This window comes from Pocillopora verrucosa, chromosome 4 (genome assembly GCF_036669915.1).
Source record: "Pocillopora verrucosa isolate sample1 chromosome 4, ASM3666991v2, whole genome shotgun sequence".
Lineage (NCBI taxonomy): Eukaryota > Metazoa > Cnidaria > Anthozoa > Scleractinia > Pocilloporidae > Pocillopora > Pocillopora verrucosa.
Genome location: NC_089315.1, coordinates 14,383,232 through 14,409,489, shown reverse-complemented (window position 1 = coordinate 14,409,489; position 26,258 = coordinate 14,383,232). Strand labels below are relative to the sequence as shown.

The 26,258-nt window shown below is 38.5% G+C and overlaps 2 protein-coding genes across 2 annotated transcripts; one reads left to right on the top strand and one right to left on the bottom strand.

Moving 5' to 3' along the window:
- Nucleotides 1–2,116: 2,116 nt before the first annotated feature.
- Nucleotides 2,117–3,484, bottom strand: LOC131792324 (apical junction component 1 homolog). Its single transcript, XM_059109703.2, is given in 6 exon segments — nucleotides 2,117–2,454; nucleotides 2,456–2,539; nucleotides 2,542–2,992; nucleotides 2,994–3,086; nucleotides 3,088–3,284; nucleotides 3,286–3,484. Coding segments are annotated over 6 exon segments (1,107 nt in total). The 5' UTR covers nucleotides 3,475–3,484; the 3' UTR covers nucleotides 2,117–2,361.
- A 1,950-nt stretch (nucleotides 3,485–5,434) lies between these two features.
- LOC131792298 (contactin-3) lies at nucleotides 5,435–26,228 on the top strand. Its single transcript, XM_059109675.2, has 19 exons — nucleotides 5,435–5,746; nucleotides 7,764–8,045; nucleotides 8,182–8,490; nucleotides 9,154–9,438; nucleotides 9,679–9,966; nucleotides 10,574–10,840; nucleotides 11,392–11,670; nucleotides 11,964–12,230; nucleotides 13,065–13,313; nucleotides 13,938–14,222; nucleotides 14,580–14,885; nucleotides 15,801–15,871; nucleotides 16,311–16,542; nucleotides 17,212–17,505; nucleotides 17,707–17,985; nucleotides 18,404–18,625; nucleotides 19,026–19,089; nucleotides 21,082–21,903; nucleotides 25,143–26,228. Exons 1-19 carry the CDS (start codon nucleotides 5,668–5,670, stop codon nucleotides 25,804–25,806), a joined length of 5,544 nt encoding a protein of 1,847 aa, XP_058965658.2. The 5' UTR covers nucleotides 5,435–5,667; the 3' UTR covers nucleotides 25,807–26,228.
- Nucleotides 26,229–26,258: the final 30 nt, after the last annotated feature.

Here is a 26,258-nt window from a genome sequence, read left to right as displayed (position 1 = left end):
GTTGTGTGGAGTCTTACTACTTCCCCGCGGTCATTGCGTCATGACCACGAGCCAGTTTTAATTGACCGACCAGGTGGTCTGATAGTAGGTCTTAAAATACTTCCTAACAGACCTCCTGGTCAGGCATAAGTAGTTACATCATTCGATATCATAAGTTAATCAGACTTATCAAATATAATTTACATGTAGAGTATTATTTATTATTTTGCCGTAGATATCTCGTGACTTTAACAATGTAACTTCAAGTACGTACTAATACTGACTAGGATTATCAGTCAATAGATAATTCGAGAAAATGTTTATATTAAGACTACGGAATTATTTCTTTGAGTTCCACCCGGAAATCGAAATACGATAAATACCTAATTCTTCATATATGTTTAAGATCTGTCTCATGAATAATTAGTGAACCTCACGCTATCATAAATAAATGTTTTCAAGTTTACCTCTTTATTTGCTTCCCAACGGTTAGAAACTGTGTATCCAGGTGAAGAAATTTTATCTTTTAAGGGGTGGGATGAAACTGTGAAGACATTTTGGAGAATTATTGTCGCTCGTACTTTACGACTTTGCTTTATACAACCAAAAGTCTTGTTTACCCATAAAGTTATTGTCGTCTTTTGATGCTCCTCTTATTTTTCAGGAGCAAAATGTCTTTTTCACAGAATAGTAAAGTTTCCACTGACTGCAAGCATCTTCCATCTGAATTTCAAAGTACAAAATCGAAAGAAAATCTCTATTTCAATGCTGCAGAGTTTACTTTCTTTTTCAGTTGCGTGGTTTGCTGATGTTCCATAGTTAGCCGGAGGCAAAGGATTTTTTTTTTTTTAATTTCTTTTTACTTAATTGACCTGTAATTTGCTTGTATTTGAGTGCTTCAAAGATCATGGGAAAACGAACTGCACGCAACATCAAGCAAATGTTCAAAAAAACAAAATAGCGCTATGTTAAGACAAACGTTATCTCTTGCATGTAAACACAAGACTAACTTTAGTAATTGTTATTTTTATTATGTTTTTGATACTTATGATTTACATGCAACTGACATGCAGTCACCTGAGTCAATATGTATGGACTTCAAGCCTCAATTCCACTTGAACCAGTTTAGACGTAGTAGTTCTAAAAAAAACTATACAATAAAAATGTCGAGATTTTAGTTGAAGATATGCGCAAGTTTGCAGTTTCGTTGGAGGCAGCCAGCATCGGTCTATTCATAGACAAGTTTTGGCTTTCTTCTTTGTCGTAATCTACGTAAATTTTTCGTAAATCAAAACAAGTGAGAGGAAGTTGGCACTTGAAGATCTTTGCGTGTGTGTCTGCATTCTGCCTGTGTTCGTCTCGTTGCACGAAACTCATTATGCATACGCCCACAGATCTTTCATGTCGCTGGCTCAGTAATCTTGTTCTAAATTAAATCTGAAGTCATCATCGATGAGTGAATATTGAAGTTTTCGGGTCTATTTGTTTAAAAATATGTCCAATAAAGGCCAAAGCTTTGTTGAGTCATGTCAAATATAAACTGCATGTTAACGTATTAGCTTTTAATTTAAAAGTCAGTTTTCTGTTAACGAGAATATATGTGCATTGGACCATCACGCGTAAGTCTTGGTCAGTACCGGCAAACGGCCCTATTTAATCTAAATTCATAGATAAAACATCAATTACTGAAACAAGAATCAATCCATCGAGGTGTGAAAAGATTGGGCCAAAAAGCGAAAATTTACCCCGCGAGTAAAGCACTATTTATTCATACATTCATTTTTTCCCGAAGCAAACTTTCGCTGTCACTTGCCTCATTTCCGCTCTTCGGTAAAACTTGCGTCACGATCCACATTAGCGCGCTTGGCATAAAACTAAAACAATTTTCATGTTGAATAAGTATGCAAATTTCACCTTTTTAATTATTTAATAGAGTAGTCGAGTGCTAGTAGTGTCGTTGACCACAATTTGACTGAGCTGGCGACTCACGACATTTACTTTTTCTTTTATGAACAACACCGTACAGATTTTTTCTTCTGCACATAAAACGACCTGAAAGTCGAAAAAAAAAAATGATCAAGGGAACATATATGGCGTTAAAAGTACGCCAACGACTTCCGAATTTTTTTGAAATTATTTCACAGTGACTAATTTGGAAAAAATTTGAAAACAAATGAAATTTCGACAGCGTTCAGTGCGCATTGGAACACTCTATTTGAACGCTTTCGCAGCGTGGAAATATTGTACTCTGACTTGATTTCGAGAAGTTAACTTGTAAACGGTATAAATATGATTTATTCATCATTGACAAAGATAAATGGCACACTACATGAGGACTAAAAAAAAAATACTACAACGAACACGAAATCTTGTTTACGATTTTCAAAGAGACTTCCTTCTTGGGCTGTTTCTGACGTTGTATGTGCAAATGTCAAACTCTTGGCTATTTTGAGGACTGAAAGTCTTCGAGGTTTTTTCTTCCTGTGAAAGGAATTTTAACCTGGGTTATAACTGCGGGTTCTTTATTTCGAGGTATCGGTGGTCTTCGGGAGGTTTTTCCCTAACAACGATCGCAATATTGAGAACCATTTATTGAGCTGGGTGATAATCGTTCACCAGATTTAAAAGCTGTTTTTGATGTTTTGAATAAACTCCGGCTTCTTTAAGTTCTTGTGCCGACGAAAAAGTTGGCGAGTTTCGAGGATTACGAAAATAATCAACGCCAGTTTTCACGAAGAGTTCCGCAGCTTTCGGTGAGAGAAAAACAAGCATGACAGCTCCTCGTCCTTTAGTAATGAATCCATCTCGTGCAATTTCAGTCAAATGATAAAGCAACTCACGGTTTTCGTTACTCATGTTTATTATCGACTTCATGTGACTATCGACTTGTCCGTAGTGACACACGACGCGATGTTCGCTCCAATGTGTCTTTCGACATTCCATGCAGCAATAGTGTGTGAAACATGATGGACAAGACTTAAAATCCAACGCGACGATTCCCAGCAGTTCCTCTGTTTTGGCACGACGGATTTTCGCAAGTAAAAATTTTTCTTTCCATCAAGCGAGGGGGCTTCGGTGGCAATCCCCGTGGAGTTTTTGTGGTGGTGTTTAGCATGACTCCTTCGAGGAAAAGTTGTAGCTTTTGTTGGAGACGGCAGCATTTGAGCTTTCTGATTATCGTTCACATCCAGCGAAAGTGCGCTCACATTTGGGGCGAAATCGTCTTGAAAATTGCAGTCTGTTCGCGAATAATCTGGCGGTTGATAGTTTCCGTTCATTGCATTGTAGATTTCTGTCTTTTTTTTCCTTTTTTCTGTTGATTTTAGATGGTGAGACAGGCACCATGTCTCCGTACTGGGGCGAGCGACGGCGGTTCGTTCGGCACCCGCCCTTCCCGATGCACACATACATCATTTGCGCGAGAGTAGGGAAAGAATTGAATTTTGTTTTCTCCACAGACGTTTGACCAACTGTGTCACTTTCGAGACTAAACATCACTGCTGAATATATTGGTCTTTGTGAAGCAGCTGTTGAGAACAATGCAATTCAGCCAACCATTGGCCGGATTAACAGCTTTGTGTATTTAACCAATCACAGATCGCGTCCACGAGCTTTGGCGCCACATCCCTTGTCAAAGATCAAAATAGGTACACAATGCCCTTATTAACCCATAGAGAGAACCATCCATCGATTACTAAGTACATCGCCGTCCTGTTATTCTTATTGACTTCAAATAATGGTTGTTGCAAGAAATCTTTTCCTTCTTGTTATTCCCTTTGTGATCTCCCACTGACATAAATGGACTTTTATTTGATTTGTGAAAACGAAGCTTAAACGGTCTCTAAATTCTCCTCGGACAAACAAATTCAAACTAAGCCTTGACGTTTAAATCAGTTTGTTTTTGGTCACGGCTTTAGAAAAAATAACATTTTTTGTACCTATGTTCTGCATCTTTGTCCATGACATCAGCAGTATTTTGGAGGCAATGTACTTTTCTTCTTTATCCGATACTTTTCAGTAAAGCATCATCCCTGACTAATCGTTGAACAAACTAGAACACCACTTCTGTCACGTCTCTGACATCAATTTATGATAATTTCACATAAGGCTGGATTAAGGTCTTTCATAAATTCCAGACTAGCCCGTTTAGAACTATTTTTGCAAACCTAATTAAAATGCCCATAGCCGGAGTATTAGAAAAGGTATGTAAATAACGTAAACACTTTTTGGGGTTATCTATTTACTCCTAATTGCCGTTCGTCAACGGGAGAAGATCACGAGACCTAAAAATTAAAACTTAAGCTTTAATTAATCGGCAAAACATGAAAATAAACAAATGACAAGAGCTAGACATAACTTTAACGAATGAGAGAACCGTTGGAGTTTCGCTGATTCCAATCAAGCTATCCGCGGCATTCCTTTGACGAAACAGAGAGACGGTTCTCGACGGTTTTTCTCTTGTATGAAAATTACCGACGCCCAATATCAGCCAATCAGTATATTAGAAGTGTTTTAAGAAACTTGAACTCTTAGTGTTTATAATGAGTTATACGTCAGGGATATCCCTGTTAATGTCGTGTGTACCTATGAGCCGTCGGGCGTCATAATATCGTACATTAATTGCGTACTTTGTGGAGCGTGTAAACATATATTCCGGCTTTCCATTCTATTCCGATGTCATTAGGTTCCACGGGTTATCTACCAAAGGTAACAGTAATCTTTAGGACTTATGTTAATGTAATTCTACTTGTGCATTAACTGACTTAAATTAACTCGCATTTTAGATTTAACGCATAGATAGCTTTCCTTCCCCCTTCCTATGCGTAATTTAGCCAAGTGCTCCATAAAATTACCATACATCTTCAACTGAATGATTTAAGAGTTTTGGAAAATTGATAGTCCAATTTTCAAGCTGTATATGCATTTTATGGTCTTGGAGCTTAGATAATCTTCACGGTCTTCGCCCACTGACAATTTTCTACCGATAAAGCCGGATTAGAATTTTTCCACTATCACCTCATTGCCCCCAGGTTACCGCCATGAAGTTACTTTTACATCCGTCGATGCCCGAATTCTGAAAAAAAATTAATTTTAAATTTTAATTTTCTTTAAAGAGAAAAATACTTATGATGACTAGCTTCCAGAAATCGATGAACAGGAACAACGTAAACTGAAACAGTTTTTCTTTTTTAAGGCGCTACCCATATGAGTAAAAAATTATCCTCTTATTTTGGCTAACCCACTCTTGCTTTTGAAAATTGCGAATTGTCATATTTTATACCCTTCCGCTTTCATAAGAAACCGAATCAAAACCGAAATAAAGCCGAACACCGAACCCGTACCGACCCAGTTTCCGTACTTTATCAGTGAAGATCAAATGGGAAGTTCTCATAATAAAACCACTGTACTCAATATCGCAGGCGTTTCGTTGCTAATCACCTCTGGCATCCTACCCGAGTAACCTATAAACATTGAAATTCATGCTGCGGAAAATTCTTTCTTCTCCAAGGCAACCTAGAGAAACCTTTCTCTAATTTAGCCCTAATGATGCTTTAGTGGAATCTCTTAACCTGCGAGGAAGTAAAAAATCATGCAGCACAAGTCCTAAGGATCAGCAAATTCCAAACATGATGTATCCAAGGATCAACGATTATAATTATTCTCCCTCGCTGTGCATGTCTCTTTGAAATGGGTTATAATTCCTTCATTAGCGCTGTGGTGATCGCAAGGATTTTCAATGCTATACTTCCAGCATATGCAAGTTTGAGTGAGTAAAAGTTTACAACTCAGATTTACGTTATGATAGTTTTAATGATTATTGCGATGAAGAAGTCAGTGATACTTGAGATTGTTTATGACTTGTTTCGTCATATATTCCGTTTTCGACCGTCGCATAGTTTAATGCCTTGATATCAAGGGAGATTATATGAGTTTCGCTTACTTCATATACATTTGAGGAAAAAAAAGGTTGTTTTTTTTTGTATCACAAAGTTCACAAAACTGAGTTTATTTACCAAACTTCACTACGAGTTTTCTCTAGAAGTGGTACTATTGATTACAGTGAGTTGTGTATTTTGAAATTAAGTCCTCAGCAAATGTCCCTGAGAGATCAATATCTTTGATTAGAAAAGCTGTTTCTGACTGTGGTATTTTCAACAAAGTATACTGGGACACTTCCCTAGTGACGGTTGCAATATTGTTGGGGAGAAGGAAAGTAGACATTTTCTCCGAAAGAAATAATAAATTTAAACATTATTTACATTCTCTCCAAAAAGTAGGGTTTTGTAAAACTACCCCTGACCGGGTAACAGAAAATTGTACCTTCCTTAGCGGTTGGATCTGAAAATGCTATGGAAACAAACTTAATGGTCAAATGACAATTTATTCAACTTTCACATGTTGATCTAAGTTGATCTTTTAAATGAGAAGCACTCTCACCTTCTTGTTATTATCTTACTGAATTGCACAAGGGATAGATACAAAAAGTAGAAACAAACTGTTATGGTGGAGAAAGTGATGCTGTCAATGACTTCTCAGATCTCTCTGTTGTTGTATGTTGATAATTAGTGGGGAAAAATGAATCAATGATTTCCCTATATGGTGAAAGTAGAGAGTCCTTTTGATGATGGTAATATTTGAGGCATATTGATTACAGCAGCTTAAAAAATATATATATATATATACATATACATATAACATATACATATATATATATATATATATATATATATATATATATATATGTTTTGTTAAACATTTTGGTTTGTAGTATTGCTTAGTATTTTTTATGAGTTGTGCCATATTTGACAAGCTTGTATGCTGTCAAAATACAAAAAACAAGTGAAAATACAAAGCAATACTACCCACCCAAACAGCTAATAAGTTATTTATTATCCAACTTCTATTTTTCTGCAAAGTGTTTCTAATCATTTCTCAGTTTAAGTGTATATTTAAGTGTGACTTAAGCAGCCAACCTGATAGACAGGTTCTTTACAGTACAAACTAACCAACTGCACATATTACATGATATTTGTATTCTATTCATGCATTACTTGCACTCTACTTTGTGCAGTTGGATAAATTAAATACTGGAAAAGTATATAGCTGAAGTGTGATTTTCTAGTGATTTCAAAAGACAATTATTGGATGTATGACCAGGAATGTTTATGAACAACACCAAAAAGAGAGTGCTTTATGATTACAATTTCTATGATTCCAAGAATTCCATTTGTACTGTACTCTCTCACCATTGGTCACCAGAGCTAAGTTGCTCAGCACAGTCACAAAGAATTCAAATTTATTTCCCAAGGCAGAAAACAGTTGACAGGGTGAACCAAACATTCTTAGGATTGTGCAGAACAAGCATAATTTATCTTGGACAAGTAAATCTTTGACATGGCAAGATGGGACAAGTACATTTATATTATTTTCTGATAATCTGCATAGTGATGTTCATTTAAATGAAAACATCGCAAAACTCACATGTAGTTGCTGTTTAATAATTGTTCTATATTTTTAGATATGTTGCAAACAAAACTTGATACACATTGCTAAGCTCTGTTGTTTACTGAGGAGCACATTTTTATGATTACTTTTGGAAGGATAATCAAGTTGGAAGTTTTTCTTTTTATCTGAATGTTTATTGTTGGTCTACAATTAACCTAGAGTTATTATGAATTTAATGCATTTTGAAAAACATTTTGATCTATTAAAGAGAGAGGGGTGCTTATGCTGATAACATAATCCTTGAGGAAGAAGCACTAAAATCCTTTTTTTTTTTTCAGTTTTCACAATAGAGCCATCAGACCATGTTGTAGCTGTAGGACAGCCCCTTCTCCTCAACTGCCAGGCCAAATACAGTAGATCTGGAAATGTAGTGATATCTTGGAAAAATAATAACCAATGGCTGTTGGATCCCAAGAATGCACCCTGGACCCAGTTAGCGAATCAGTCTTTGTACTATAGCAGCTTTCCTGCTAATAGTACTGGCACTTTTGTCTGTGGAGCTTCAGTTCAAGGCACATCCATAGTCACTTACAGTAGAAAAGCAACTGTTCAAGCAGCATGTATGTATTTAATTTTTTGTGTGCAGAATTTTCTTTTCCTTATCTCCTTCTCTTTTTGTTTTTCCATGCCATTTATTAACGGTAACAGTACTTAATTACAGCTTCATGTGTGTTAATATGACTTTTCAATTTACAGACATCAAACCACAGTACCTCACAAATCCACATAATCTAACAAAAAGATTGGGAAAGGATGCAACATTTGACTGTGTTATTGCAGAAAGTCTACCCTATTCAACCATTCACTGGCAGAAAGATGGAAAGGCCTTTACTGGTGGTGAAGTAACAGGTCCATTTCAAATTCCTAGCACAAAGGCCACATCATTAGCCCTGTCAGTGAGGAATGTAACATTCTCAAGTGCAGGATGGTATGGTTGTGTGGCTGTAAATCCTTTGTTACCCAGTCTGCCACAGTACAGCAAGAAGGCTTATTTAACTGTACTTCGTAAGTACATTTATTTTTGGTGGTGGATGAATACTTAAAGGCAGGATTTTCAAGTTTGACGTGGATGAATTTACATTTAGCTATAGTAGACAGTGTTGGTTGTCAGGCTTTATGGTCAATCTTATAGATCTTTTTCTCAGCTACAGCTTGAGTTGATGGCTTTGAATTGACATCATTTTAGTACAAGTACAGCTGTTTGTTGTTTTGCTGTCAAATAGAGGTTAAATTCTCTAATTTAATCATTAAGGCATGTGAACTTATCTTAGAATTAATATTCCAATCTTGTGCAGCAATTGAGCTTCAAGACATGTGTAATAGACCGGCTAAAGGAAGAGGACAGGACTAATATCTATTTGATACATGTAATTTTGAGCTTCACAAGTTAGAACAGAACCCTTCAGGAAACTGGTGAAGTTTTGTGCTTTTGTCTCTTATGCAGCCTCATACACACACACACACACATCACAAATTATTACCTTTTTGTTTTAATATGAAATTATGCCTTAATTAAACACATTGGTGTGCATTCAACACAGTGACTTGGTGATTTTAACCGACCCAGTGTGCACAGAATTACTGTCAGTGGCTAAGGTTTGATGAAAATGCATTATTTAAATATTATTTGTGTTACTGTTAAACCAGTCTGTGTTTGGCTTTTTGCAGCTGCTCAAGACAAGCCTCACTTTGGTATTCGTCCAACAAATATGATTGTACCTGAGCACCTTCCATCCATTCTTCAGTGTCAAATTCTTGGTGTTCCCCCACCTGTGATATCATGGACAATGAATGGTCAGCCTGTGAACAATGTGTCTGACCGGTACATGCTTGGTAATGGCTCACTTTACTTTGCTCCTCCAGTGAAAAACTCTTATGCTGGGCAGTATGTGTGTAATGGGACAAATACAGCTGGATCAGTCTCAAATTTTCCTGTGTTTTTCAGAGTGGCATGTAAGTTGACTGAATACTAACCATATCTATTTAAGGTTTTATCAGTTTGTTAATGGTTAATAAAACTTTTAAACACAAATGAGTAAACCAGAGAATGAAACTGGCAATTAAATCATCACCTCGTGCTTACTTAAGTACAAAAATGATATATGGTAGTGTTCTTAGAATTAACCTCTAAATCTTAAGCATTTAAGTATTGCAAAAGAAAAGACAATGAATATTTATTTTCTTCATTTTCAGACTTTGAATTCAATTTTCGTGAGAATCCAACCAATCAGACAGCTGTTGTTGGTGATGCGGTCAGCATGTCCTGTGTTCCTCCTTTCAGTTTTCCTGTTCAGGTCACAATTAATTGGTTTCACAACTATCAGCTGATTACACCTGGCAGCAGAATTACTATTGACAATTCAGGCACAATAACTTTTACTTCCATAGCAAAGTCTGATGAAGGGAGTTATTTCTGTGATGCAACAAATTCTGTCCTTCATGCCACAAGAACATCCTCTGTGGCCTTTGTTGCTGTGTATGGTGAGTAACTTAAGAAATGTGTTAAAAGGGTCAGTCTTGCTTTCTCTATGCAATGATTGACATCAATGGCAGGCATGATCATTATCCTTTTGTGAACAATTGCCAATAAACATTCTTTACTTAGCATGCAGAACAGGTGAAATTCTTTTTGGTACTTTTCAGGCAAATGGAGGCAAGTGTGAGTCTCACGCTGTGGGAGAAGCACCAAAAAAAACTCTTGCATGTGACTTGCATTTGCTTAACACTTATCTTTGTTCACTTGAAAAACAGAAAGAATTATGCCTGTCCTGCTGCCTATTATTGCTTTGCTTTTGAATGAAAGTTGTGCTGTGTTTGGACATTTGGAGGGCTAATTTGCATTCATAGATTGTGAAATGAAAATTTGGGGCCACCATTTATAAAAGAGGTCTATATGAAGTGGCAAGATGGGGCTGTCTTAAAATTTCCACATAGGATTGCCACCTGTGCTTGTTGGTTGTAGTCAGGCTACATACCACAGTACCTCTGGGCAACTTGTCTTTAGCACACAAACATTTTATGTCTTTCTTCTACTAAAATAGGACTCGTGACTTTTAAACTTACCCAGATCTATCTCAATTTATTTCAGTACCACCATCTTTTCAAGTTCGGCCCAGTAATACCAACGTCACACAAGGTTCTCCACTTATGTTACACTGCCAGGCCAAAGGCGATCCTATGCCAAGTTTAACCTGGCAGAAAGATGGTCAGGCTGTGCAGAATAATCATGTGACGCTTCTGTCCAATGGCAGCTTGTTCATTTCTAGTGCTGTTAAGCAGGACGCTGGGACATTTAGATGTATTGCAAACAATGTCGCAGGTTCTGTCAGTGTGACTGCTGTTGTCGCCATTTATGGTGAGAAAATTATATTATTTTAATTAGGCAAAGCTAAGACAGTCTGAGTCACATTTAAAATGAGAAACAAAGTTAAAGGTTAAGGATAGAATTAATTGCTTCTGGTTTTGAAAAGACTATGGATACAGAAGCATTTCCTCCCCCCTTAAATTTGAGCCAGGGGACAATTTATCTCCAAGGTCTTACTTACTGGTCCAGTTGAGAGGCAGAGAGAAAGCCTCTCTCTCAACTAAAACACATGCATGTACTTTTACTTGTCTGATGAGTGGGTCAAGCTTTTTGAATGCTTCAGCATTACATGACAGTATTAAGTTACCATGTCAGATAATGCTAAAGAAACAAAACCACAAAATACTTTCAACTGGTAACTCAAGACGCAATCCGTGCAATAATTTCATGTACACTTTTTAACAGGAGATGTTAAAATTACCCACTTGGTACAGTATATTTCTACTTCTAAGATGAAGAAGGTTCAAACGAATTGGTAGTAACCACAATTATTTTTGGCAAGTGGAAAAGCCTTTATTTAGTGTTAATCTCTTTTCTCTTAGTTCCGCCTTCACTGGTCTCGCCGCCAGAAAACGCTACAAAGACAGTAGGAGATATCGTGAAGTTTACGTGCACGTTCAGTGGAATTCCAAAACCGAGCATTCAGTGGTTCTACAAATCTGAAGGGTCTATGGTTCAAATCAATCAAACAAATCATTACGATATTTTAACCCGATCCCTTGAAATCAAGCAGATAACGAAGAAAGACGAAGGAAGATACATTTGTCGAGCTGAAAACGTTGCTGGAAGTTTGGAAGCATCGGCCTATTTAACAGTGAGAGGTACCTAGCGTGTTAACCTCGAAAATATTAAGAAATCACAGCACTCTTCAATATGATGGTGTTGAAAGTAATCTGGGACTGACTTAATAATGCAAATTGGCCACTGTAGAGTCTCTAAAGCTGACGTTTCGAGCGTTGGCCCTTCGTCAGAGCTTTGATTGGTCCACAAAACTTCAGCCACCCTCTCAACCAATCATTTGCAATTCTACAAGTGAACCGCGGCTTGCTCTCTACAAGACATGTTTTCCCGCGCTTTTGCCCATTTTTAAGACATTTTATTTGTTTTCATTCAGTTCCCGCTAGACTCGATATGAACCCAATGAATATAACCGTGAATGAGTCCTCTCCAGCCTCATTCCGGTGTAATGCATCTGGTGATCCCAAACCAGTAGTTACGTGGTTTAAAGGTGGAACCCAGTTGACCCCAGGAGCAAGGATTGCGATTGGTGAAGACAGTTTAACGATTGTGAGTACGGTCGCCAGTGATTCTGGGCAGTACAGCTGTAATGTTAGCAATGGATTGAATTCACATGTGGGAACTACCCATTTGCTCGTTCAAGGTGGGTTGGTATCGATTTAAATTAGTTTATTGAGTACTTAATATAATTTTTTCCGTGTTCATCAACAGGCAATTGAAGAAGCTGAGCCTTAGTGAAAAGATTGTTACTTATAAATATCGTGTTCTTGCGTAAAAACGTTAACACTTTCACTCCTAAGATCTAGACCAAATTCTCTACACTGTCTAGCTAACACATCTTGTTAATTAAGTTCAAAGACTTTGCCGTTAAATCGAACAATATTATAGGTGGATATTTCCTTTTTTCTCATCACCTCTCTCCGTGAAATTGTATTAATGTTGTAAGAACAAATTCCTCTTTGGGAGTGAAAGACATAAAAGCACCTATTTCGAAAATCTGTAGATTTGATGAGAAGCCGAAAGTCTTACAAGACGATTTTTATTTTAAATCTTTGTCTCCGTGGACCAATGAATTTGTAACACTATTTTTCCTTGTAATGGATGATGCACACAATCCATAAAAACCAAAATTTTCTCACTCATATACAAGTTTCTTTGCCTGCGGCTGCGCTGCCTCTCAGACGCGGCAGTTTTCCTACTTTCATATCCTACTTTCATATCTTGCTTGAGAGACTGACTAGTGTGGCGGCCAGAGCTAACCCCAGTGTGTGTGGTATGAAGCGACAGAGGTATTGTTACTCTTCCAGGAAATAGCGATAAAATACTACTTAGGTTTAGGTCAGGTTTCTCAGACATTTTACAGGTACTCGTTTAGATTTGGTGGGGAGCTGTCCACAATGACTGCCGTCGTGACTCGATGCAGGACCAGCTCAGCCAATTAAGTCTCTGATGTAAAGCATCTGTTTTTTCTTTACAGTCCCACCAAATATAACATTATTTTACGTACCTCGACTGGTAAAACTCGGTGCGAGCGCTGTACTAAACTGTTCTGTGAGAGGTACGCCTAAACCAAGTATCACGTGGTACAAGAACGGCGAGTTATTGTCCTCGTCTAGCAGCTTGTTTGTGATTGGAAGCATTCGTGAAGCTGACATTGGAGTATATACTTGCACCGCATCTAACGCAGCGGGAAGGGTATCAAAGCATGGAAATCTAACTGTGCAAGGTTAGTTGACGGTTATGGCTCAGAGAAAAGATCATTTCAAGATATTTAAGTTCTGTGTGATATTCAGATTGCTCCGAGTTGGTGCTCTCTGAACATATTCAAACAGATGTGAACAACCACTGCTCGGTACCTACTACATTTTTTACTTTATGTATTAACACTTTAATCCCTAAGAGTGACCAGTATCTAATTCTTCTTCAACGCAAGAAACTCTTTATTATTAAAAAAAGTATCCTTTTCAGCACCTTATCAAATGCACGGAGAACAGTATGGTGAATATGCAAACTGATGCCAGGGTTCAAAAGGTGAACAGAACAATAGTTTCGTTCAAAATGACGTTCACTTCACTGGCCGATTGAAACTTTCACGAACCATATTCCCCTTGCTCTTGTGCCTGATAATATCCTCTGCTCAGGTTATGGAACAGACACCCACAAGAACAGTTATATATACTGTAAATAATGAAATAACATTCATCCTTGGTCATTTTAAAATAAATTTTCGAGTTCTCTTTCTTTTACGTTGCACACCATCTTCAAATTACCTAAGACTCTATCCTTCAGTAACCTTTTAAGGTCAATTCTTCTCCTAAATGTTTATTGTCAACTTTTTTTCTATAAATAGTGGCTCCCAGTCCTCCATTTCCAATCTCTGCCATCCCGGTATCCTCCTCTGCCATTCAGTTGTCATGGCAACCCGTTTTTGATGGGCACAGTCCAATTACCAGTTATAAGCTGGAAATGAGGAGAGAGTCTGAAAGCTACGTCGTCATACAAGAGGTCATCTCTGCCATGTCATATACTGTGAGGAATCTTCGTCCATTCACCTTGTACACCTTCAGGATTTCTGCTCGTAATGCCGCTGGTTTGGGTAACGGGGCCAATATTACGAACAAAACCTTACAAGATGGTAAGTTGGAAAATTAACCGCTTTATTTTCGCCTGCCTTCAGGAGTGAAGCGTTTGTGGATAGCTCGGCGTGTTGCAGAACTCTGCTTGACAATAATTATGCCATATGCAAAAAAAGACTTGATATTTTCTATGCTTCACTGCCTCTCAGCTCATATGGGCCTTGGCCAGTTGTACTAAGCTAGCAAGTTCTAGGTCATAGTCGAGATCTTGTCTTTATAAAGCAACAGAATCTCATGCAGAAATAACGTTTCAGGCTTCTTTACCCCAATTGTAAGAGTACTTTCTATTCTTTTTTTTTTTTGTTTTTTTTTTTTGAGAGAATTAAACAACAGAATAATTACTTTTGATATTTCAGCTCCTTCGCCACCTACCAACGTTTCTGCGGTAGCCTTAAATGCGACAACTATGACCATCACCTGGGACCTACCAACCACACCTAACGGTCAGATCACACGCTATGAAATTCATTACAATGTTGTTGAAAAGAGTAACCTCACCAGCATAATGCTACTCGCCAATCAGCTGCCGGTGCTTCAGGCCATGATTGTCGGTTTGAAACCATTTACTCGTTACCAGTTTAAAGTTCGTGCCGCCACTGAGGAAAGGAATGTTATGTGGGGAAACTTTTCAGCGATTACTAAAGCGACTACGGATGAAGCAGGTTAGTTTATACTAACACTTGACCGCAAGTAGTTAGACGTTCTAGTCTTCTCGGATAACGACGATAAAACGTAGGCTCCGTCTCCTGCATCTTCTCTCTACTGACTAGCAGGGGACTTCTAAGAACCCACGTATTTCTCGCGAAGTTAAGGGAACCTAGCCCCCGGTGTTGTGGTGTGGCCTAATATTTGTTTAAAATGGCCTCCTTAAGCTGAACTGGGCCGGCCTGTCTAGGTGTCGCAAATAATGAATAAATATATCTATAAATAGATAGATTCTTCGCACCAAGATCTTAACATCATAACTGAGGGAGGAGTCTGTAGGTGCCAGTGACCAAAGGTAATCGGTTGCACATAACTATGGGAACTTATCGGAGTGAATTTTTCAGTGTGGTGACTCTTATCGAAACCAGTCTTATTTGAAGTCTGTTGTAGTTACTTCGTTTTCCGACTAGTCTCCACATTGAAAAATGAGCTCGAATAAATTTTGGAATTTTTTTCCTTTAACTTTCAATTTCTGGTCGTTGCTGAGTTGAGTTTGATACAGGCTGAAGTTTGGTGTATTTAACCCTTTTACTCTCGTGAGTGACTAAGACAGAATTTCTCCTTACAATAGCAATACAACATCAAGCAGATAAGTGATGAGAATAAAGAAAAATATCAATTTGGGGATAATTAGTTGATCCAATACTAAATTCTCTAAACCAACATTAGAAGAATTGTATAGTTGACAGTAAGGAGAATTACAAATTTGATCTGGGAGTTAAAGGGTTAAGCGTGCTATGAGTTCAACCAATCAACCCCCATCATTCATAGGGTTTCCATGATTCTGTGTTTCTTCAAAAGTCCGATCAAAGTCAAGAGAGTTTTTAGAAGGTGTTATTTTGATCAGGCTGAATTCTCTGTTTTTTTTTTAGCTCCAGCTGCATCTCCTCAAGACATTCAACTAACAGCTTTGTCTGCTGAGGCCATTTTCGTTACGTGGAAGGTGAATTGATTGGCTTATTGTTTTTTTTTTCTATCATTTCTTTAAAGTTAATTATATTATCCAAGAACCCCAAGGCAACTGCAAATTCAAAACATTGGTTGGCCTTCTTGTTATTGAGTTGGGCTCTGGGTGAGGGTCATTGTGCGTGGCATGAGCAGGGCGTTTTACTTTCTTATGGGGCCCCTATTCAGATGATTGTCTCAGCGATTAGAACGCCAATGGACCATGCCGTTGTAAACATCGTTCTGTTGTCTGTCAAGTAAGAGAAGCGTTTCGTTCTCTCAAATGAAACTCGCAGGAGGTTTACTGTTGTATGGAGCGCTCAAAGACTTGTTAAAAGGATGAGATTTGGTAGCAAGATGGAGACGTGCGGGGGAAAATATCATACTCGTTAAGGTCTAACAAGATATACATCTTTTCACCCTTTTCTTCATTGCAGAGTATTCCTTCCGAACTATCCAACGGCATCATCAGGGAATACATCGTGATTGCAAAGGCAGCGGGTCCTTACAATTTTCATAATGATGGATTGAAATACTCCACAAATTCATCACTGAATTTTACAATTCAAGGACTTCACCCATGGACATTTTATAACGTCACTGTCCAGGCCTACACGGTTGACTCCGGACCAAAGAGCCCTGTTAAACAAGTTCGGACTTTAGAAGCTGGTGAGTTTTATAGCTTTAAATGTGTGCGAGATTTAGTATCAATTTTTTTTAACGCGAGACATTTCAGAGGTGAGGTTCGTTTAGTTTTAAGGGAACTCTCGGCATTTAGAGGAAAATATGTGTTTCACCGAGACTTGACATTGACTGTCGATCTCCCTCATTTTTTACTCTGCCCCCACTCTCCCGCTTTGTTTTACTCACTGAATACCTGGAATAGGCCATCAAGTTAAACATTGACAGATCTTAACGTTCTGAGTTAAAGGCCATTAGTCACAGGCCTAACGTTTTTGTGAAGTTGGCATGTCTGTTTGAAATCTAGAAACCCACATATAAATTCCTTTCTCACTCCCCCCCCCCCCCAACCCCCCTTTTTAACAACTGGAATTATTTCTCGGTAGTCCCAACGCGAAACTGGTCTTTCTACCATCGGTTGAGATCTTTATTAACTTACATGTACACTCTTTTGAATCGTAACTATGTTTTTTAGCAGCGTGGAATACACGGTTATAATTAATTTGTTAATCTATTTTTTCGGGTAAGTTTATCTCGGTGTATGCGAAGTTCGTTGATTTTCTAAAGTATTTGTTTAATTTTCCACAGATGACCAATTTATAATGTGTAAATTGATATTATATCGATTTGCTTCTTCGCTTGTTTGTTTGTTTTCAGCACCTGGTCCGCCATCGAATGTCACTTTGGATTCCGTCAGCCAGCACAGCATCATGGTGTACATAGCTCAGCCTCTTCCTCCAGCACGAAATGGCGTCATCCGTGGTTACACTGTGTTGTACAGGCTGGCCAGCCTAACGGAGGCTGATTATCTGTCTGTAAATACAACCTCATCCCCTGTAACATTGACCAACCTTTCAGTGTTTACAGAATATTCTATTCAAGCAGCAGCTTTCACCAGCGCAGGACTGGGCACCACAAGCGAAGTGAAAACAGTAGTCACACAAGAAGGAGGTAAGACTCTTGACCAGTTTGTACTTCTTGACCTTTTTAACTTGTGACTTAACAATTTGAATGTTCTTCACCCTATTTTCTCTATCAAAATATGTATAAATGTTTTGCCAGTGTGTTGTATGCTACCTTTTTTATCGTTTTTGTTGTTTTTGGTTATCGGTTTGTAATATTATTTTATTGTAATATTGTTTTGCTTTTAAGTTCCAGGCGCAGTCGGTAACGTGACCGTGGTATCTGTGAGTCACAACACTATAACAATAACTTGGCATCCCCCTGTAAGGCCCAATGGCGAAATTATAGAGTACAGGATCACCTACAGATCTCTTGACAATAACGCGACACGCATCCTGACAACAGATGGAAGTTTGACTACAGCTGATATCAAGAACTTGTCAGCGAACACGACCTATTACATTTACGTAACGGCAAGAACGGGCCAAGGGGCTGGCGAACAAGGAATGATTGTCCATGTCACAACAGGTAACTCATGGAACCATAGGATTAAGTAGGAATGACCTCTGTTCCTCAGCTGACCCAGTTTTACTGAAATCTTTCGACTGGCTCTCTTAGGAACTGGTGATAGTTCTTTAGAACTTTCTTTGGAAAACTGGTGCGCCTCCTAACAGACAGATACTAATTAGGACTAGACACAGTTTTAAATCCATCAAAACTTTATTTTGTTATCGATTCTCGCTCTGTTCTTCAGTATAGAGTTGGAAATTTGGCGCGAGACAAGACCCATCGATCTTTATTATTTCCTATGTTAAGTTTTGTTTAACATTGCTTAGAGAATGAATGTTTTGGCAGACGAGGATGTGTGTCATTTACAATAATTGCTTGTCTTTTCACCATCGAAACCAGTACAATGAATCCTGATGGATTGAACTTAATATTGCAGGTGTTCCTCCTCCAGTGACTCTCCTTCCCACAGAACCACAGGTTACTCCTACTAAGGGAACAGAGGCAACGGTGGTGGCCCCTCCTGTGACAGAGAGGAGAACCGGCGAACTAAACCAGGAGCAGATGATCGTCATAATCGTTTGTGTGTCGCTAATAGTTGCATTTCTTATAATAGCAGCCGTTTACTTTCTGGTTTTTCGGCGATGGAGAGACAACAGAGGTGAGGCGAGAAAATGAAGCTCTAAACTTAAAATTTCACCACGGTGGTCAAATCGCCTTTGTTTAAGGTCGAGACATGCTCGGCGACAAGTTGCGGCAACAAGATACACGAGAAGATCTTAGCAGCCGCTCACTTCGCGTGAAATTGGTACTTTTTCCATGCCGTGAATTTGCACAATCACCGAGTGCATGAAAGCAATACCATTGTTATCCAGAATTATTTTTGATAGTCGGTGAAATGGATTCCCTTCCGGCACTTGGTGCTTGTTATTCTGCGTTAAGTTCTCATTTTATTTCTCGTGTAAGAGATACACTGTATATTTCGTGTCGTCCATACTTGACTGCGGACTGGTTAGACTGTAGTGCATTGATTACACTTCGATTCTCTGCTCTTTCTCCAGATGGTGGTGGATACAAAAGATCAAGAAAATTACATGGTTTCAATGGTGATTACGAAATGAACAGGTGAGGATTTGTAATCTCACACATGACAGCTCATCTGGGCAAGTTCCTAAGAACTGAAATGAGATATACAGTCAATCGCTTGCACCCTTTCAACAATACGCAAACTCTTCAATACATGTGATTCGAATCATTTATACCAATTGCTGTTACAACGAAATTAAATCAAACGGACATCTAAACCCTTTTACTCGTAATCCTCCGCACTGTCTGCCATACAACTTTTTCTGATGTTAGTTTTGAGAATTTGGAATTAAAGCTACTAACACATCCATCTTTGATATTTTTCTCTATTTCAATCACTATTCTCCTCGATTTTTGCTGATATTGTGAGGATAAATTCTGCTTTGGACACTCATGGGAGTTTAAGGGTTAAGAAATAAAATCTAACAAACTGCAACGGTCGAAATCAACCAATCCAAGCGCCATCACATGACCTGCCTATACAATCCTTTGAAGTGAGGTCATCTCTTTCATAACCTGTCACCTTACATGACTATACTCTCAGGAATGATCAATAGATATGATCTCCGCACATTTCAATACACCGCTACTCAGGAATGTAATGAGAGTACTGAAAAACAATAGCGCATTGCGGGATATGGTCATTATGGTCATTTCCCTCGAACCAGGCTAGCGCTTTCCTTTGCTCACCTGACGCTTGAAGCTGGAAGCTTGTTTTGAAGGATAAAAGAAAGTCGAATTTCATTTTGCCACAAGCTTGGGACAAAACATGGAAGGGGATTGGTTGACAGTCAATCACTGTTTTTCCCCTGTTGTGTTATAAACATGTGAGTTGTTCTGTTGTTGAAAGATGTAATGGGCTGCCTATCAGTAAAAAAAAGAACAACATACCCCGTTTACATCAAAATTTATAAAAACTCCAGTCTCCTTCCACAGTAACATGTTAAGTCTTAAAGAAAGATAAAACTTGAAAAACTCGGTATGCTTTTAATTTTTACCAAGGTGATTGATTAGCGATTGATTCAAAGAAAAGTCTAAATTATTATTTCATAAATCCTAAATAGTTATTCTCTGCATACTGCAGTTTCCCTATTTAAACCCTATTCATAACTTAACCTGAGCTGACAATTTTTTCCGTTGATTGTGAAGTGCTTTAGATGGCACAGGTCACTACAGGATGGTGGGATCCTTTTGTGTTCCTCGATCAACGTAAACGGTAAATGTAACTTAATCGATAAACTACGCCGATAGAAATGAAGAACAAGGCCCAATGAAGTTATTAATGATACAATATTTTAGTCCTCTGCATTGATAGAAAAACTGGAGGAGTCTAACATCATATGACGAACGATGTTTTTAGTTATTGAATAAGCGATTGAGTTTTCTTTTTACACGTTAGTTGCAGTGCTATTAGTTTTGTTAATCCATTATCGTAAAATTAAATTAATCTTTATTGCATCGATGACTCATTCTGTGATCTACTGATGCTGCCAGTGGTATTTTAACGTACTAAAAATTGATTAAATTACATATGAAATTCAATGATCTCTTCAAAAATAAATCCGTTACATCATAGTTGTTTTATAAACTCCTTGGGTTCAAGTTAAATTATCTGCTTTGGAATAACGGTCTTGGGCATGTGTGATCTTATTTCCTCTCAAAAGCGATTAAGGAATTGTAGAAGGAAATGATCAAACAATCGAGACTTTCTTCTTAGTGATATCGTGTTGTAGTATTTCAAGGGGAGTAGCCAGCGAAATAAAGCAATTAAAGAACTTTTAACAGTGGGCCTTGATAACAAGCGCCAAATAATACTTTATAGCTAAAATTGACTGTAAAATCTTTTGAATAGGAAAAACAAAGTAAATGTAGCCTCAAACAAACATTCACAAACTAAGTGTGAATGTTGGGTTCAATTCAAATTTTTTCTATACTGTTAGATATAACTTCGCTCTAACTTCGTTCACTTCATTTGGACTCAATGATGCTGAAGCCCTCAACTCAACTTAATTTGCCTTCATCCCTCATTAGGCATGGTTTCCACGGTAACGCTGTTCTTGATGTGACTGAAGAGCCGAGTGGAGCAGACGCCGATGGCTCAAGCGATTCCTTTGATTCCGATTGGGTTAGCAGTAGCATCGCGTCGCCTTCACCACCACCGAATCCGGACTACGCAGAACCCGATCTTTCCTCTCTGCAACGTTCCTCATCGCGTAAATTAGATCGCGCGCAGCTGGTAGGTGCACGACCGCACAAGGACTCCATGATTAGCCAAGACGGTTATTCAACCGTTGAGGCTCTTGGAGGTGGAGTTTCCAGCTTTGGCCCCCCTCCCCCACTACCTTTTCGCTCACCTTCATTTAACGAGCGAGGTTCTGACTCTCCTGGAAGTCGTAAGTCATTTACAAATAAGGGTTACAACCCAGCGTCTGAGCGAGAGGGATTGGATCTCGGAGAAGGAAGTCGGAACAGTTGCCCCAACAGGGATATTTCAGGGATGGAGAACAGGGGTTACGATTCAGACGAGGAGCTTGACAGGAGTCTTGCTTCCGCCAGCGGCGAGAAATCGACTTTGGACAAGGCCCCTCTCAATCCTGACGAGTTATACGCCAAACCTGACTTAACCAAGAAAAAGAAATACCGTAATAACAGAGCACCGTCACGTAGTGATTCTGAGAGCAGCCAGTCTACCGTACAGGCTTCTGGTAGATTGACGGATTCGTTTACGAAGCCTGGGAAAGTCAAGAAGACGTTTCGTAAAGTGGGCAGCTCTCCACAGGAAAACCAATCAGGCAGGCAGGACGATGAGCCAACTCATGATCCTGTGGTGGTGTACGATGAAAGAACTAATTTGTAAGTTGAAATAAGTTGAAATAAGTGGTCATTTAGTTAAGATAGGAAAGGACGACGAACGCGGAAATGCGTGTTCGCACAGTTAATGTTCATTGTTGAGGCCAAGCTTCATATTCTATTTCCGTCCCGAGGGTATCTTTTGCCACTTAGATTCATCATGGAGATCCTTAGGTTACCTTTTTAAGGGTGGTTGAAAAGGTATCATTTGGGTTATCTCGCCATCCAAAGCGCAAAATTTTGCTTAAGAGTCCTTCAAATTCAAGGTCAACCGAAAACCATGTGTTTTTGGGCCGTCTCCCGGGACATCTTGTGAAATATTCAGTATGTGGTATCGCCTTTTTCCACAACTCGTCAGCCATGTCTTAGCTGTCAAAAAAGGCTAAATGAAGCGTAATTCACCGATACGAATTGTGTTGCGAACTACAGATTTAACGGAAACAACAAGTTTGTTCCAAACTTCCTGGACATTAGAGTTAAACAAGATTTCACTAAGAATAAGTATCTAAACAGACATGAAAAAAAAAAAGAATTCGTATAACTTTTCTTGCGATTTATACTTAAATGCATGCATTTTGTGGTGCTGTCTCAATTGCAAAAGTTTATAGCTTTTCTAACAGTTGTTTAGTAAAACGACATCCCCCCCCCCCCCAAAAAAAAAAAAATTATAATAATGATAATAAATAAACTCATGGTTTTATGAATAAGTCATTTTTAGTAAGATATTCTTGGTACTTTTTCAAAGCGTGACATTATTGAGACTTAGCGCAATCCGGATGCCAGTTTTTGTTGACAAATTTTTGTCAAATTCTCCTTCTTAGTTTTGTTAGTAAAGCTAAACTTCATCAAAGGTTGATTTTATTAATTGGATGAGCTAGAAATTGGATATTTTTTTAGTCCACTTTACTCACAGACTTTTTCGAGTGAACGGCAGAACACCTCTGCCCAGTTAATGAAAAACAAATATAATTCTTAATATTGAATTTTTAAGCACAGATGTAAATAAATATGCTGAAATTCAGTTACTGTGCAAGACAGACGATTCTAAATTTATCTTATACAGAAGTATATTAATTTTGCAGGAACGAAACTTTAAAATGAATAAACGAGTGTGGCTGAAGGCTGGTGTTCTTTATTATCCACCTCGTGATTGTGTGTGGTTGTCATGTTTGGTTTTTTCGCCTTTGTACGCATTTGTTTGTGTTGTCATACTTTGTTTGTCAACATGTTTTCTTCCCGTGAAGTCAAAATTGATCTAGAACTGTGGAACTTGCCTGAAAATCCGTTGAAATGAAGAAAAGGAGAGAAAGAGATCTTGAGGAACAAGAAACAATTTGCATCATCAGAATTACTATTTTTACAAATTTAAGAGTATAGAAGGGCGAGGAGTCCTCCAAGAAACCACCAGGCTTGTTAGAGACACTACCTCGGTGATCAATATGTTTGTTATCAGTGTGGATGCGCGGCTTGGCCAATTCAGACACATTTTATTCAATCATCTTTTTTTGCTTTGTGTGATCATTTATTTGTAAAGTGCTGAATCCCTGAAAATGTGTTTTACAATTAAAACGGACGTTCTCGCTGCTCACAGATTCGAGTGCATTTCACATTCCCACTCTCGTTCTCTTGTTGAAGAGTTCGTTACTTGGCCACAAATCGACACAGCCCACTTAAATTCACTCTCCACTCACGGTTTTTATTTTAGTTGTAATTTGCGCGTGCAGTGACGTTAATTGTTTGCGCTGACGAACAACAATGAGAGTTAACTAATAATCATTAAATGCCCACAAACAAAAATATAAACATAAAAGTGCTGAGTTGTAACCACCGCTAATGCCTAAACTAATTCATTTTGTCTTTGTGCCATCACAAAATATTCGGACGTGATACTTCGTTCACTAGATCTTAGTTAACTCATCTCAGTCTCCCAAGTTTTTGACCAGTGATTGGTCGGCCGACTCGCTGGAGTAGAGAATGGGGCCTTGTCCCCTTACTATTGAATAACGAAGTTTCCTTATCCAGTAAACAAATTAAACTAGCTAATTTATCATTTCCAATGTCACATTTACAAGACAGCTGTAGGCCGTATCGCATGGTTACACACATCTGGTCACTTGAAATAAAACATTAAAACCTGTGGATGGGCCAAATAGCAGCTTAAATTGCCAAAGGCTGTGTAAATTCGATCCTTAGCTTAAGTTTAATTTACTTTTTCAAATCTGTGCAATTATCGAATAGTTCACGGAATGCTGTATCAGACTTCCGTTGCTAAGCGCTTCTAAGTTCATCAACCACTTTGTGTATTTTTCGTTTTGTAATTCTATTGTTTTGCATAGCTATTCTTAAGCTTAAAATAGAGACAATTTTCTCGAGAGCATTGGTCGGGTCAACTGTTTTATAAGCTTTATTTTAAATATATTATAAACGGATTACTATTTGCAGCTCTGATCAGCTACTCATGATGTTTCTATAGTTACACCTTCAAAACTCAGATTAGGGTCAAAGAAACCTGTAGTCAAGGCTTTTTTTTCGTCGTAATAGTTTGATGGAAAGTTCATACCGATGTATGGGTGGCTTTGATGTCTTTTGACTGTGTTTTTTTTTGCGTGTGTGTCTGAAAGCCATTCAGGACTTCCGCTTAATGATTTCAACATAACGGTGCTTATTAAACTAGAAAACTAGAATATTAACAATGAGATCATGCCTTGTTAAGAGATACATATTTCGAATGAGTACAGAACAAAGCCATTCTATGCTAGAATTTGTGGCCGCTCAAATTTGCCGAACATGCTCTAAAATGAGACCGTTGTTGTAAGCGGAAGTGTTCATCGAACGGAAACGACACTTGTAACTTTATTTGAGGTATCTCTCATATATAGCTTTCGAAGCTCTAGCAAGATATATTCGAAGCGCTGTTACAAATTAAGCAAGAATTTTCAGCTGTAAGCGAAATTTTTTACATAGTTTCCGAAGCCAAAAACTCCTTTCGAAGTTTCTCGTTTCTTTTCAACCTCGTCAATAGGATATGGTGTAATCAGGTAACTCTTCCAAACCATCTCGTACAACCGCCTTTTGAGTTAAAACGTTGATCTTCATCTTACAATGTCTCCAAACAATCACAGTAATCAAAATTTAAGATAAAATGTATTTTTACTCTGTTCCTTTTTTCGGAGGGGTGGGGTTGGGGGTTGGGCATGAGGTAGCTGTCGTATATCTTTTCTTGTATTTTTTGCCTCTTTCAGTTATGGCGATGATGCATCAAAGGAATCGAATCCTTCAGTGGACAGAAATGATGCAAAAAGTGTTGCTGAGAGTAATGTCTCGAGCGCAACAATTGTCTCCGACCTAAATAGTAGCGAAGTGGCCGAACCCGTTAAGAATGACGATCTGATCAACCTTAGTCTTGAACTTCCACCTCCGGCAAACGCTACTGAGGGGCTGTCCATCCAAGATTCAGGCTCTGCCCCTCCCTCTCCGTATACACTTCGCAGCAGAAAGATCTCGTTAGGTTCTCAGGACAGTTCCTACGACGAACCTTATAACAACTTGGAGGAGATCGACGCTGGCATTACACCACCGCCGGATTTTATCCCCGCTAAGCCCCCGTCGTTTGGATTTAATCCCGAAGAAGAATTGGGCGGTCTCGCCGCTGCTCCAACCATTTCCCGATCTTCTTATCCCAATGAACCTTATGGGGTCGAGGACAAATCCGAGGAAGAGGCCGTGGTTATGGAGGTGAAGGAGCTTAAAAATATGGAAGATGCTAGAGAAGCTGAGGATACAATCAACGATTTCGACGACATTCTAAACGGTCTTCTCGCGAACGAGCCAACAGACGAACCAGAAACAACTCAAGAAACTTTCACGAGATCCGACGGCTATGATTCGACTGTATTAATGTTTTAGATTTCCAAACCGTGTAAGCTGGAAAATTGTATGGAAAAGCTTACCAAAGGTATTTAAGAGTGAGGTTTTTCACCAGCCTTCTGACGAATGGGAGAGCTCTTGAGGAACTTTTGTGAGATCTGACGGCTAGGATTCGGCCGTGGTAATGTGTAAGCTTTAAGAGTGTTTAGGCTGGAGAATTTAAACAAATGGAAAATGATATTTGGGGACTTCGATTTAGGTGAAACTTTCTGAAGTAAGAGCTTATGGGTTTGTTTAGAAACTTGCTATCTGTTACGTTGCATTTTACTGCGAAATATGTTACTCAAAAAGTTTAGTGCATGGGAAAAGCCAGATTTCCAGGAGGTCTCTTGAATGCCCAATAGCTTAATGATAACAATTGTAGACTTTCTCTTCAAATATTAGATGCAGTTTTAAGAATTGATCGATACATCAGTTTCACTCTAGAATTC